This window comes from Typopeltis vanoorti, chromosome 12 (assembly GCF_054136105.1).
Source record: "Typopeltis vanoorti isolate ZY-2024b chromosome 12, IOZ_Tvanoo_1.0, whole genome shotgun sequence".
Taxonomy (NCBI): Eukaryota; Metazoa; Arthropoda; class Arachnida; order Uropygi; family Thelyphonidae; genus Typopeltis; species Typopeltis vanoorti.
The window spans coordinates 108,891,319-108,906,014 of NC_143560.1; the positions used below are offsets into that span (position 1 = coordinate 108,891,319).

Here is a 14,696-nt window from a genome sequence, read left to right on the forward strand (position 1 = left end):
GTGTTTTAAGAAGTTGTCGCCTTCTTGTTCCAGTCTTTCTTTCCATTCTGTGCACACATCCACTCGATGCTGCATGCATTTGCTCCGGTGTCAAGAGTTTAGGAATCCATCGGGCACAAACATGTTTCAGTCCCAAATGTTCAGCCATGATTGAGTGAACACTTCCCACAGAAATATTCAGGACAACATGCAGCTGGTGTACTGTAATTCTACAATCCTCCTTGATGATAATCGCTGCTGTGTTGATCATTGTCTCTGTAATGGACGTTGAAGGTCTTCCCTTGCATTCAAGATCTTCCACATTTTGCCTTCCTTCCTTAAAAGTTTTTTGCCAGCGAAAAACACTTGCCCTCGACATTACTTCATCGTGGAAAGCTTCGCGTATCATGTTAAAAGTGTCTGATTCTGATTTTTGAAAACGCACACAAAATTTAATCGCATAACGCTGTTCCAAGGACGCTTCCATTTCGACGACTGGTCGCGGCTCGTAGGCACATCGGCCCGTATACACCATCTATCAACCTCTTTTGTTAATACAGACAGCAGCATTTCTTTATTCCACAGAAATTAATATTGTGATGATTGGTTTCGCAACAGTAAAATTAGTCTTATTACTTATTGAACAGCCCTCATACAATATCTATTATATAATGTTTTAATTCATTCAACATTCACATAATCACTACTCTCTCTGGCGATGACAATGCATTACACTTACCACCGCTCATATAAAAAAAGCTCCCTTTTACACAATCATTACAACTTGCAGGAATGATCATTAATTCTTTCTTAAACATCTTGCAGGATCCATCTAATAAGTTCCTCTCAACAGTTTGTATTCCTCAATATTATTTGGTATCATTGGATTTACCAAGCCCTTCATCTCTCAGCCAGTCCGCACATTTGACATTTTGCTGCCCTATTATCATCATCTCTGAAACCTGTCTGAAATATCCACAGGATTTTCTCATCCCTCCAGAATTCATGCAAGCATTAATACAGATGTGGTTTGTCCAGGATTTATACACTGATGTCCAAAAGCTAAGGATGAACTGCATTTTTTGCTGCATATGAAATGATTTTCATGACTATAGCCAAATGTGGATATAAATTTATTGCCTGCATACTAATAAATTATAGTACACAAAAAATATGTTAAAAATTTTGTACAAGTTGAATTACAATACATTTTTGGCAAAAGTTACAAATTTCCTAAGGACATAGTTAAAGAATTAATGTACAGTGCTTACAGAAAACTATGCAGAGAGATATTTCAATATGGAATATGTCCAGCCTGAACTACGATGCAGCGCTCACAATGTTGTACCATGCTTAGCACCAAGTGATTCAGGAGTTCTTGAGGCAAACTGGCTCACTTCTCCTTCAAAGCAAGGATAAGACCTTGTTTGTTTTTTGGAGGGGAATTTCAAGCAGCAGTGCAGTTCCCTATTGTGTCCAAACATGTTCTGTGGAGGATGAAGATCTAGGAAGCGTGCTGACCACTCGATTTGATTAATATCCTTGGCCTCCAGAAGTATCTCCACTGCTCATGTGTGATGTGGTGTGGCATTGTCATCCATAAAAATAAATTCTTCACCTACAGCACCATGGAACAATCGAACATGATGTTGAAGAACTTCGTTGCAATATCGTTCACTACTTATAGTCTTTTTTCCAGCAGTTGTAGCTCAGTGCATCTATTAAGTATAATGCCTCCCCATGCACGCCATGACCTCAGCACTGCTGTATCTAGACCTTTCAAGAATATTCTTATGAAGGTAAGCAGTATCACTTTCATGCCAGATTGAGTGTCATCTAGAATTGGAGGAAAGGCTAAAACGACTCTCATCTGTAAAGATTACATTAGCCCATTGGTGTCTTGTCCACTTTTTATGGATACAACACCACTGAAAATGTGCTCTACAATGAACTGTGGATAAAGGGACACAGACTACAGGCCTTCAGGCATATAGGCCTACTTGTCACAGATGTCTTGTAACGGTTTGTTGAGATAACTGCGTACTTGTTCTTGAATGGAGCTGACTTGAAAGCTGACCTGCCATGGTGCATATTATGTTTTGCTGTTATAATCAAAAATTTGTTTTCATAATCGATGGTAGAGTGAGGATGACCTCTTAGCAAACATCTGGAACACATTCCATTGGTTTGAAATGCTGCCCAGAGCCTGGATACAAAACTATGTTTGATTGTAAACTTTTTGTCAATATCAGTAATTCTGCAACCTCCTTCTAGCTTTCCAATAATTCTTTCTGATGTGGAATGATCTGTAGATGATTATGTCTTTCACAAAAAGAGTTTCCTTCAACAGCCTTTTGCCTTTTATCCTGTTGAGTGCTACCATGTGACCACTTTGTGTGTGATCACATTCAAAATCGAAAATTTGAATGTGTACCCACTTTCTATTCGAAATCATCAGTGTATCTCAGAATGTCCTTAGAGATTCTGAAATATACTACAGAAAGGCAAACAAAAGTGCCACTACACAGGACTAGTGCAAACAGGTTTCCAATTATAGACTAGTCTGATGTAAAAAAAAAAAAAAAATCAGCTAATGCCTTTTTGTTCCTGAATAGGAAGTAGGTGAAGCTGTTTTAGCCCTATCTAACTTTTGGAGACTTGAGTAAGCAGTTCAGTCTCCACTGGTAGCCAATCAGGGATAGCTGGCCTGAGACTATCACTAATTAATTGGTACACAGTGAAGAAGGCAGCTAAGAAGTGCTGCCATCTCGTGGTTCCTAACACAATATTTTTAATGTCTGAAAATAGCGTGGGTTCGACGGCCAATTTTCTTGCATTTACGTGACGAAAAACCCGAGTTTCTGGGAGGAAAAAAACCCTGCTTGCCCTTGTCAGAGATCGATTAACTTGGGAACCGGTTGAGAAAAGACAGAAAATGTTCCTTTAGTCTGCGACTAGATTCGAACCAAAATCTTTCATCGTGCAGTCAAGCGCTGTAGAGTGCAAACGCCACTTCTACTGAGCTACACCAGTCTGATGTATCAGCACATATTAATTTGTTGAAGAAGTTGCTCGGTTATGACTAGAATATAGGATTGGGTTGATTCTCTATAGGATTCCATATGAAGTTTAGCATAGTTTTGTAAAGCGGTAGGGTGTCTTGCTTTAGCAATTTACAAGCATTCTAAAAAGGGTAATTAGTATCTCAGGAATGTTGAGTATGAAGACATCTTGAAGAAATGCATCTGCTCCTTGGGAAAAGAGGAGGAAAGCATGACATGACTGAGACAAATAAGTTGGAAGGGTTTATACCAGAAGAGATTTTCATAGAGTAAAGGGATATAGGAGTACATTAAGAGGACATTCTTGGAAGCTGTATTGGGAAGATATGAACAAGGAAGGGGAGGAGCAGGCTTTTGCATGGAGAGTGGGTTGATAGCAGAATGCATTGCCTGAGAGCATGATGAATGCCTGTGGAAATGTTGAATGGGTTAAAGCATTTTTTTTTTTGTAATAATAGTGGAGACTTTCTGTGATGACTTTGGATTTCATGGAGGTCAATAATGATGATAATAATAATAATATCATTATTCAACTGACTTCAGTTGTTTTCTTCAGCCATTTTTGCTCAGTGTTAGTGCCTGCATGCACATTTCATTAATTTTTATGTTCTCTGAAGATGGTAATGTAACATTACCGAAATATTGGAAGTATTAATTAAAGTTATTTAGTTAATATAATAATATACGTTGTTCTTTCCTTAAAATTAACAGTTATGTTAATAATAATATAGTTGTTATGATTATATATTTATTATAATTATAATTATATTAATTATAATATAATAATATAATATCTCGATTATGTGATAACAGTGGAAAATCAGTTAATTGAAGAGTTTAACTGAAATTACATGGTACTATACTATAAGCTCATTGATACACTAATCCATTCAAGGGCAAATTAATTGAAAGTTTGTTGCTTGAAAGTTGAATAACTGAGCAAACACAGCAATAACTAAAAATATATAAAAACAATTTTATGCATCATAGCTTTTTTTTTTTTTTTTTTTTCCAAATAAGAACTCCTTTTTTGTGAAAAAACGAAAAAAGTGAAAAAACTCACCAAAACTCAGAACAATAACTTTTTCAATTACATAAATATAAAACAAATTTTTATATTGAAAAAACATACCAGGAGTATGTACACTGATCTCTCAATTATTCAATCTTCACAAGAAGGAACCTTCACTTTAATGACCTTTGAATGTGTTAGCTGACTTCTGGTACAGCACTATATAACTGTAACTTTTTTCCTCCCCAGTTGAAAAGACCTGGATTTGAATCTCATCTTCTATGACACGAAGAATCTTTATCAGGGCTTTTCATCTGAAGGTGAGTTAGTCTTTTATGAAAGTTGCAGAGTTTTTCAAAAAACTTCTGGCCAGTTTGCAAAACAGGCAAACTGGCCAGAAGAACAGACACAATATACAAACTTAGGGGACTATGGGAATAAAGATAACTCCTCTGTTCTGTCGGATCTGATTTCAAAAACCTGCATGGCACAGCGTGAGTCTACAGATAAAGAATAAAACACAATATAACTCCCACCAATGAAAGGTAGAAAACATATAGTACCTTAGTACTGTGGGTAGTCTAAAGATTTTTTCTATTGTTTATTAATTTTATATTTTAATATATATTTTGTCTTTTTATATATTTTTGTATTTTGTAATATTGTATTTTTATAGTCCAGAAATTCTGCTCTAGAAACCAAACATGGAACATTTTAGAGCTACTCAGGTCTCCAACAAGTGGAGCAGTGGTCTCACCTAATCATAAGTATCCATGCCCATCATGTTGGGAATTGAACCAACAGCCTGTGAGCTGGAAAGTAGATACACTAACTACTCTGCCAGCCATGCTAGCAAATCCAGTCCTTCAAATTATCCAAATAGCAGACTGTTCCCCAACTGTGATTGGATAATTGAGGGATTACTGTATTTTTCAAAAATTAAGATAATTTCAATGGTTCCTTATTCCAAAGTGAGTGAAATATCAGGAGAGAAAGAAAATATGCTAGAATAAAAATTACAAAAGGATAGTCCAGTTTAGAGGCACATATTTTAACAGAGACAACAGTATTATTACTTGTAAAAAGTTTTTTCACTTGGCTACAAATTAAATCGAACTTGCTAAGAAATTATATTCTTGTTTAATCCTTTGTCCAGGTGTAAGCAAAAATGTTTGCATGTGAAGTGTCTTCATGACTAGGCTACTTGTATACAGATGCTGATAACTTCACATCAATTGCCTTAGTAACCCATAATTTAAAGTACACATCCTTTTGGACGTGTATGTATATTGCTATGCATTATGAGCTATTGAAGTCATCAGCCTCTATATACAAGTAGTCTAGAAAGTTTGCATGTGAATATACTTCACACACAAACTTTCTTTGCTTACACTTGGATAAATGATTAAACAAGAATATAATTTCTTGACAAGTTTAATTTAGTGTTATTATTTATATTTTGAAACAGTAAAATATAATGAATTTTCTACTGAAACAGTAAATAAAAACTGAAATCAACCCCAAAGTTACTTATAATTGGTTTGAGAAAGAGAAGGGAGATACACGAAGAAGGAGAAACAGAATAGTTTACATTGAGCATAAATTCTGAATCAGTGTGAATGCATCATATATATATTTAACACATGTGGCAGGAGTTAAACATTAGCTGTATATTAATGGAAATGAGAATCCTACAAAAAAAAAAAAAAGTCATAAGCACCCAATGAATTTTTAAACTAAAAAAGAATCTTCTGGAGCATTAATGTTTATAAATCAATATTTAAAAATTCAGTCTTGAAATCAGCAAGAAGGTATTTGAGTAACTGTATAGCCTTGTAACGATATTTCCTGTACCACAATGCTAGACAACCATAAGAAAAGGCTATTGTGTGACTCTAGAGGAAATTTTCATACGTCTTTTTTTTATTATTATTATTTGAGAAGTTGGTAAAAGGCAGTCCAGGATTGGGTAGACAGGAATATGATATGTTATTGGGGGTAACATGGTTTAGTCAAGGATAGGTCTTACCTTAGTAATTTGCTTACTTTTTTTTTATAATAAAGTGACAACTGAGTTGGATAAAAGAAATGGCTAAGCTGTAATTCTACTGAACTTTGAATAGGTAAGCAGGATTCCACATAGAACTCTATAGCATAAATTGGAACAAATGTGGATGGATATGAAGCTGGTAATTTGGACAAGAGAATGGCTGATGGACAGGAGTGGTGTATGGGGAGTCAAATATTAACAAATCATGGAGACTTGCTCTATATTTAATTAGGGGTACAACATCATCTGCATAAAGCAAAGAGCTAACTTGCATACTTCTAATTCTGATATCAGGTTTAATACCACTTTCTTTCATAATGTTATCTGTATAGTTGATGAATAAGAGTGGAGATAGTATGCACCCTTGTCTCACCTGATTTTACATCAAACCATTCTTCCTTTACTACCTTCAATTATAAATAATGACTTAGAATTTAAATACAGACTGTATTGCTCTATACAATGTTCCACTTACACCATAGACTTGTAGCATTTTGGAAAACTTTTTTCTTGGTACCTTGTCGTATGCTTTTGCATATTTACAAAAATTAGGTATAGATCCTTGTCAGAAATATACATCACAGTGTAGCCAATGGTCTAGCTGCACTATGTAGATGATGTGTTTGCTATATGGCCTCATGGTCCAGTCTCATTAGACACAGTGCATTTAAATAGCAGTTCAGTCACATCTTTCAAACAGTTCATTACCTTTTTTCTATTTATAGAAAGCCAATACACTTAAAGATATTTATACAAGCAATTGCACCATCATTCAGCCCAGCAATATGGTATCCTAAAAACACTCACAGAGCCAGGGCTATCTATTCTGATGTTCTTGCCACTGAACCCACCTGATATTGCCACATATTTTTAGCAAGTGGCTAACCACAAAAACAGTTAAAATACTAAATGACTTAATTCACCCCCCAACACAAAACCACAGCAAAGTTATCACATATATTCACGATGCATCAAAAGTATAGCTGGGGTCATGCTATGCATAAGTTAGACAGGGTACAGTTTAGGACCCCACATCATTACAAGAGCTTCCAAAAAACTATCAGACATAAAATTTACTTAGTGAAGTTATAGCTTCTTAAAATTTGTAGCTTAAGGGACACAGCAACCTTAAATCTGGCCCTAGCTAGAGTGCTTAATAAATATAAGCTGCATACTCAAATCATATATCAAGCTAGCACCCTTCATCGGTTCACCCAAGGACAAACTCCATCCTTTATCACATCCAGGAGTGTCCCGTACCTATAAACTTGTCTACTGTGGATGGACAGGAAAGTCTGCTGACATCCATTTCAGAGACATTTACCACCATTGTAATTGCTAGTTGGGACTGGTAGACAAGGCTTTAGGCATCTGTTCACACAAGATTTGATAGAAGAAAACTGAAGTGCTACACAGAAGTTGTTAAAAGTTGGAGAGACTGTTTTTGGAATCAGCAGCAGTTATGAAATATTTCTCAGTATGAGCGTGTTAATTTACCAAAAATCTAGGAAGACAGTCATTTTAGATTGACTTAATACTTGTAAACTTCTTTTTTATCCACAAAAGATAGCACCAAATTAGAATTTGAACTTTAGTTCTTTGTGTTTGCCTGTTACAATTTTAAAATTATACCCAATAATAAATGATTGTTGGTGCTTGCATAATGCAATTGCTCACATTCAAGCCTATCTACGTGCCACAAAAAAAAAAAAAAACTGATACTATGCGAGAGTACTTAATCATACATGAAAAGTCTGTATCTTTGTGAATTGCATGTATTCTCTGGCTTTCTTTGTTTGTCTTGAGGACGAAAACTCAAGGTTTCTGAGAGGAAAAAATTCTTCTACCTGAAATCAGCTAAGTCATCTTCTGATGAAAATCTACTAGAACGGTTTTTTGCATAGGATTCAAATCCAGATCTTTCCAACCAAACAGCATCTTTGTTATCTGTGAGCTATGGAGGCTCTAATTTTTGTATAACATTTCAATGAATGTTATTTAATCACATTAAGTTTTCATAAAAAAAAAATCTTTAACAAAGAATAATTATCAAAGAAAATTGGAAAAAAAATGCACAAAAATAACTTATGCAAACTTCATCCAAAACAAAAGAACATGATTAAAATATTTTATTCCACTGCAGCATTTTAATAAAGTAGTGTATTAATATTGTATGTCCAATAATAAATCACATCACGTTTTTTAAAAACTAGATATATGTAAAAAAATGTCTACTCTTTTAAATGTCTGCTAAAAAAAACATTTTTTTTTTTTTACACAGTTGATTTATATCTTCTGGGAACAATGTAAATAACATATAGGAAAATGTTAAACTATTTAACAATACAAATTAAGTCTGGTCTAGGAAATTTTAAGTACAATGATTCATTTGACATCATTTGGTTTCAAACATCATATCTGTTACAGTTAATCCATTATTGGATTATACCATTAATTTGAAAAACTCATCAAGAGATAGATGTAGTCATATTTGATACAATAGGTGGATAAGGTTATCGGACAGACATCAGCAAGCTTATTTCTGTCAACTTTACTGACTGTGTACATATGGGCTGAAAGTGTTTTTGAAAAGTAGGAAAACAAGAGCATACTTGAACCAATATTTAATCTATATATTGATGATACAGTTCAATACATCTTATCAATATCATATCATATTGATGATATAGTTCGGATAGGATCTTCCTTTGGGGAGATCCCATCAGACTTTTTTTGTATGGCTTTTGAATGGAATGACACAGTGGTTATACTGGTGCAAGGCTTAGTGTTTGATCAGAGCAGAGGGAACATATTAGTGGGAATGCACTGCAGAAAGTAAAGAAGGAGAAGAGATCTAAGTGATAATGAATAAGGGGTTGAACTAACATTACAGGATAGGAGACTCATAAGAATTAGGAAGACTGCACAAAAGATTGGCAATGATAAGAGGAATGCTGACAAGTTGTGATAAGTATGATTGTATCAGTGTATATCAAACCATTAAGTATTACTTATGTTATCTCTGGACACTGCATAGATTTTGTAACCTGAAATTCTGATGAATCACAGACAGAAAACCAAAGTCAACAGGAAACTTTAGTCAATTATTTCTGGGCTCTCCAAAATATTCTCTTCTCCATGAATCTAGGTAACAAAATCAGCATAGAGTTACCTTCTCAAAACTTTATACAATGAAACTATAACCTCTTTATTTCTACATATCAAGGTCCTCCTCATCATTGCCATAATCAGTTATGATGTCTTTATAGTTTTAGTAACATGATTCCTAAACTTCAAAGTCCCTATCCATCACTACTTGCAAATTTCTCATCTACTCCAACTCTCAAAATTTTCCACCACTTGTATATTTTGCATCTCATTTTGAATTATCCAATTTCCAAACCTTGCACTTTACAATATTGAACTGGCAGCAGCTCCACTCACCTAAAACTCATATAGATTATTCATATCCTCCTGTAAGGTCACAATACATGCTTTTCTGCTCATAGTTCTTCACTTCAACTTCATATCATCTGCAAATAGCTGCATATCTTCAGTTAAATCTATTCCATTATTATTAGCATACAAGTTTTGTTGGCTTTAGTAGCTCAATGGGTAATGGCTTTGCTTTGTCACCCATTGGCAGCAAACTGAAGGCATTTCTCAGTCAGCTACCAAATCTCACTATGGTAAAGATATTTGAAAATTTCTTACTAGCTTTGAAATTTATTAGGATTTATTATAAAAAAAAAAAAAATTAGCAGAAGATAATGTCACTAGTGTTGAATGCAGAAGTGTTTTGAACTGTGCCGAGAAAAATTGGTTTAAATCGTAAATGTGTGTTTTTTTTTTTTTTTTCTTATAATAGTGCTTCATTGTTTTTTCTAGCTGGATACAGAGATTCTTCAATGGTTGGTGTTTGTTATCTTATTTTTTTTAGGTTGTGGGTTGTTGCCATTTGTTTTCTTTTTAGTGTTAGACATTCTGAAAATGGCATTCATAATGCAGTGCATGTCAGCAGTGCAGAAAGCTTCACCTCGAAGATTAAGTTGTACCCTAGATTTTTCTCAGGGGATAAACTGCAAAAATTGTTATATGCATATATCAAAAAATGCAAAAAGTTTATAGACTATTAGGGTGAATGAAAAGAAGGAAAGTATTAATGCGTGATGGAAATGTGATGATAGGTAGAAGCATAGCATTTGCCAGGAGTAGTTAGAAAGTGGATGAAAGTGCTGGTAATGAAAGCACTGGAAATGGAGTGGAAAATCTTCAAAAAGAATTGATAAAAATGAAGTATCTGGAAAATAAGGACTGAAAGTCTAAAGAAGAGATTGACTAATGCAAATGAAAAGGAGGAAGTTAGTAGTATGAAGCAAGTGTCAAAGGATAATTGTGTAACATTATGTGAGGATTCAATCACTGAAGGTATGGTGAATAACAGGCGAGCATAAAACATTTTCCAGATGAAACATTGAGACAAGTAATTGATGTTTTGCATGGAAGGAACAGGAATCAGAATTAGTAGTAGTTGTGAGCATAAATAACTTAAATAGTGGGGAAAAAAGAAAAAAAAAAGGAACATGGATAGAAATCTGAGAAAGTGGTTAGTGTGTTGCCTAGATATGATAATTGGGTCAAGAAGAAGAGCAGAGATAATGAATGGCAAGATGGCTGGGTTATGTGCCTTATTTGCTGAGAGTTTACAGCCAAGATAAATATAGTGTAGCTAAGATCCTTAGAGAGAGAGAGAGATTGTGAAGCTTATGGAAGAAGAGGAGGAAGATGGATACAAGGATGAAGAAATGATTATGGCAGGAGTGAGTGTGATGGAATGTATGAAGATGAGAGGGAGATGAATGGAAATTAGAGTCAGGATCAGAGAAAGAATGGTCAAACCAGAAAGAAAGGTGTATTATAACAACTAGACTATAGAATTATGATGTTATTGGGATGACCTCAATGAGAGTGGGATTGGAATATAATACAGAATTGAGATGATGAGAATAAGATTCTTTATAATAGCCAGTGTGGGTTTGTAAATGGTAATTTTATTTTAATCTACTTTTATTTTATGATAAGATGGAATAAGGGGGATTCGTATACAGTTGATACTGTTCGACTTGGCAAAGGCATTTGATAGATGACCTCATGATAGGTTGGGTAGAAGCTGCAGAGAATAGGAGTGAATAATAGAGTGGTTAGATGAATTGGAGATTGGCTCTCTGAATGTGGACTGACTGGAGGGTTTCTCTTTGTTGATGATGCAAAGTTGTGAAGAATTATATGGAGTGTTGCTGATGTTTTATTCCCTTCAGGATGATTTGAACAGCTTTTTAGCTTTGAAATCTTTTGAAGACTTGGAGGCAATGGTTGATAGTAGCTGAAGTTTCGAGGATACAGTGCAAGTGTTGTAAAGACTGCACATCACATTGCTGTTATGATAAGGAGTACATTGACAAGTAAGGATAAGGGGTTGTTGAGCTTCTGTAAAAAGCATTAGTCAGACCCACACATAGACTACTGTACTCAGATTTCGCAACTTAATTTTTGTGATGTGCAAACACTGGAGAAGGTCCAGAAACAAGTGACCAAGTCATTATGGGACTCTGGAGCAGGTTAAAGGAATGTAATTGCAATGTTTGGTGGAAAGAGGAACATAATAGAGATGTTTAAATTTATGAGGGGATTTTATTATTATTTCGTGACACCCCCAAGGACTCATTGAGGGAGGGCACCTACTCTACAACTCTCCATTTATGCCACTTAATTCACCAATACAGAAACCCCTAATACTACCATCATCATCTACACCAATGCCATCTACTGTCCACCACTACTAGTATTTTTTGTCTCTAAATTGTGTGTGTTATGAAGACTGATTTGTCTGTATGCAGGATGAAAATCTTGAGTTTCTGAAGGGGGGGACTTATTTTATCTGATTAATACACAGAGCATTATAAAAACAGTGGAAAATGAGATAGAAAGAACAAGAAGTTATTTCTGATAGCCGTGGTAAAGAAGGGTGTGAATAGCAATTTTTTTTTACATGGAAAATTGTAGGTGAGTGGAACACATTCTAAGTGCTAGGAGTGTTAAGAAGTTTAAGGTTCAATATGATCAATTGAATAAATTGAATATGATAAATTGTTGATTGAGTAGACCTTCCAGAATTAGTCTGCTGACTCAATCGCATTCAGGGTGATATGATAATATTAATAATAACAATAATAATTAATATTTTTTATCGCCTGGTATGATTCCATCACCTTTGCTTAATATTAAGAAGTGGCATTCAAATATGCTAGCATAAACAGAACAACAGATTAATTCCTGGAACATTAATTAATAAATTATCTGAAAATTTCATACTACTTACTTTTTCCAAATGAAACAGTGGAAAATGCTTCTCGGATATTTCTAGTAAAGACAGGAATGATGGGCTAATAAAATATAAAATAGTCTGCTTACAGCATATAGGTGATATATATACATGGATCTTTGCATATTTTATTTACAAACATTATGTACCAGTTTAAATTTAAATGCTAGAAGTCAGACATCCATTTTCTCATACAGAGAATATATGTATAGCTTTATGTTATTTGGAAATAAAAATAAGGTGGTATTCCTTGTTGGGAGGTTCTCTTTCTGTTGGATATATACTATGACTATCAACAACAACCTCATTCAATCTCTAAACTTCAAAAAGAAAAAAAAAAAGAAAGTGGGACAAGATCCAGACAGTATGACAGAACATCCAGTCTAAAACTGTTCTATGATAATCTCTGGTGTGCAGCTGGAATTGTTATGCAAGAGAAGATTTTTTTGGGGAAGAGGGGTTGAATTTATTATGTTTTACTCAGAAACTGCCAAATTTATTAAAGTCAAAAAAAGAAAAAAAGCGGGGGAGGGAGGAGATATTGCTTTTTCAGCATGAGAGTTTGTGTGATGCTACTGCACAGTTTATTGTCTGCTCACCTTAAATGGTATATTTACATTTGGTCACCAGTCCAGGAAAGAATGTCATCTCTATCTGCTTGATATCAAGCTGTCAGCTGGAAAGCTATTTTCTTCTACTGGACTTTGTGTGTTCTGGTGTCATTTGCTTTGAAAAAAATTCTGAATCTATACCTTTCAGTGACCAAGTTCTTGATCCTTTTAAATACTTGTACCAAATTTGTGCCCCTTTTTTGACCATGAGCAATTCTCAGAAAATTTTCATGCATGTGATGTTTGTATGTTTCTCTATTTCATTTTAATTGGATTTTTTTTTTCAGTTGATAAAAATATTTATGAGATTATTTTCCTGCCTTTACTTATTGATGGAAAATTTTTAAAAATCTTGATGAAAATGGGGAAAGATTTGAATAATAAAGAAATCCAAAGAATGCTTGATTGTAAATTCATTCTTTTGTATAACTGAAGAAATTAACAGCGAACCAAAAAGTTTAAGTGATTCTGAAAGCAGTAAGTATATCAGAGATGAGGCAGTGTTTGCTAACCTTTCAGTGTCAACATAGTAACTGAATAGTGACATATACAGAGTATAATTGTATTGCATAAGGTGAGATAAAAGGGAAAAACCAGTGATTTTGAGCAATATGGTGTGAGGGGATGATGCAGAAAGGGTTTTTTTTTGGTATGAATCCCACCTAAACACAGAACTTTATTTTAAGATGCCTCAGGACTCCATTTCATTCTGAAAGCAGTAAGTATATCAGAGATGAGGCAGTGTTTGCTAACCTTTCAGTGTCAACATAGTAACTGAATAGTGACATATACAGAGTATAATTGTATTGCATAAGGTGAGATAAAAGGGAAAAACCAGTGATTTTGAGCAATATGGTGTGAGGGGATGATGCAGAAAGGGTTTTTTTTTTTTTTTTTGGTATGAATCCCACCTAAACACAGAACTTTATTTTAAGATGCCTCAGGACTCCATTTCATTCTGAAAGCAGTAAGTATATCAGAGATGAGGCAGTGTTTGCTAACCTTTCAGTGTCAACATAGTAACTGAATAGTGACATATACAGAGTATAATTGTATTGCATAAGGTGAGATAAAAGGGAAAAACCAGTGATTTTGAGCAATATGGTGTGAGGGGATGATGCAGAAAGGTTTTTTTTTTTGGTATGAATCCCACCTAAACACAGAACTTTATTTTAAGATGCCTCAGGACTCCAATAAGTAGGGTGTCTCGTACTCATTTATGAAAATCATCTTCCACCTGAACACATTCGCAAAATATATACGATAGTGCAATTTGAACTCGCAGTTTAAATTTCACATGACATGGATGTTTTCCATGCTGGATGGTAAGCAGAGATGTTATCCACGTAGCCAACCAGGCAGAAAATTGGTAAATTGGTTTAGTATTGAACAAGAAGAGGATGATCATTATGAATGGTTTTAACATTGAAATATAGATTCAAATGCAAAGATAGCATCTAGAAGCAAGAAAAATGAATTTATTGAGTTTCTGAGGGTGAACTACCTCAGGCAGTATTAACAGAAGGAATGCTATGTCAGCATGGTTGGCCAAGTGAACTGCATGTGCCACTCTCCATCCAGCAGGATGTGGGTTCGAATT

General features: G+C 34.6%; 1 protein-coding gene and 1 long non-coding RNA gene across 12 annotated transcripts in view; one reads left to right on the plus strand and one right to left on the minus strand.

Annotated features, from left to right (window-relative positions):
• Positions 1-14,696, minus strand: part of LOC150101128 (DGAT1/2-independent enzyme synthesizing storage lipids-like) — a 178,860-nt gene that overhangs the window by 55,665 nt on the left and 108,499 nt on the right. For all 3 annotated transcript variants that reach the window (XM_090401209.1, XM_090401210.1, XM_090401211.1), the window contains one exon: positions 12,483-12,546. In XM_090401209.1, coding sequence (XP_090257335.1) covers positions 12,483-12,546 — 64 coding nt within the window. The remainder of the gene's footprint in view (positions 1-12,482; positions 12,547-14,696) is intronic.
• Positions 1-14,696, plus strand: part of LOC150101129 (uncharacterized) — a 160,184-nt gene that overhangs the window by 55,202 nt on the left and 90,286 nt on the right. For all 9 annotated transcript variants that reach the window (XR_016549140.1, XR_016549139.1, XR_016549137.1 and 6 more), the window contains one exon: positions 4,303-4,373. This is a non-coding gene — a long non-coding RNA (uncharacterized LOC150101129). The remainder of the gene's footprint in view (positions 1-4,302; positions 4,374-14,696) is intronic.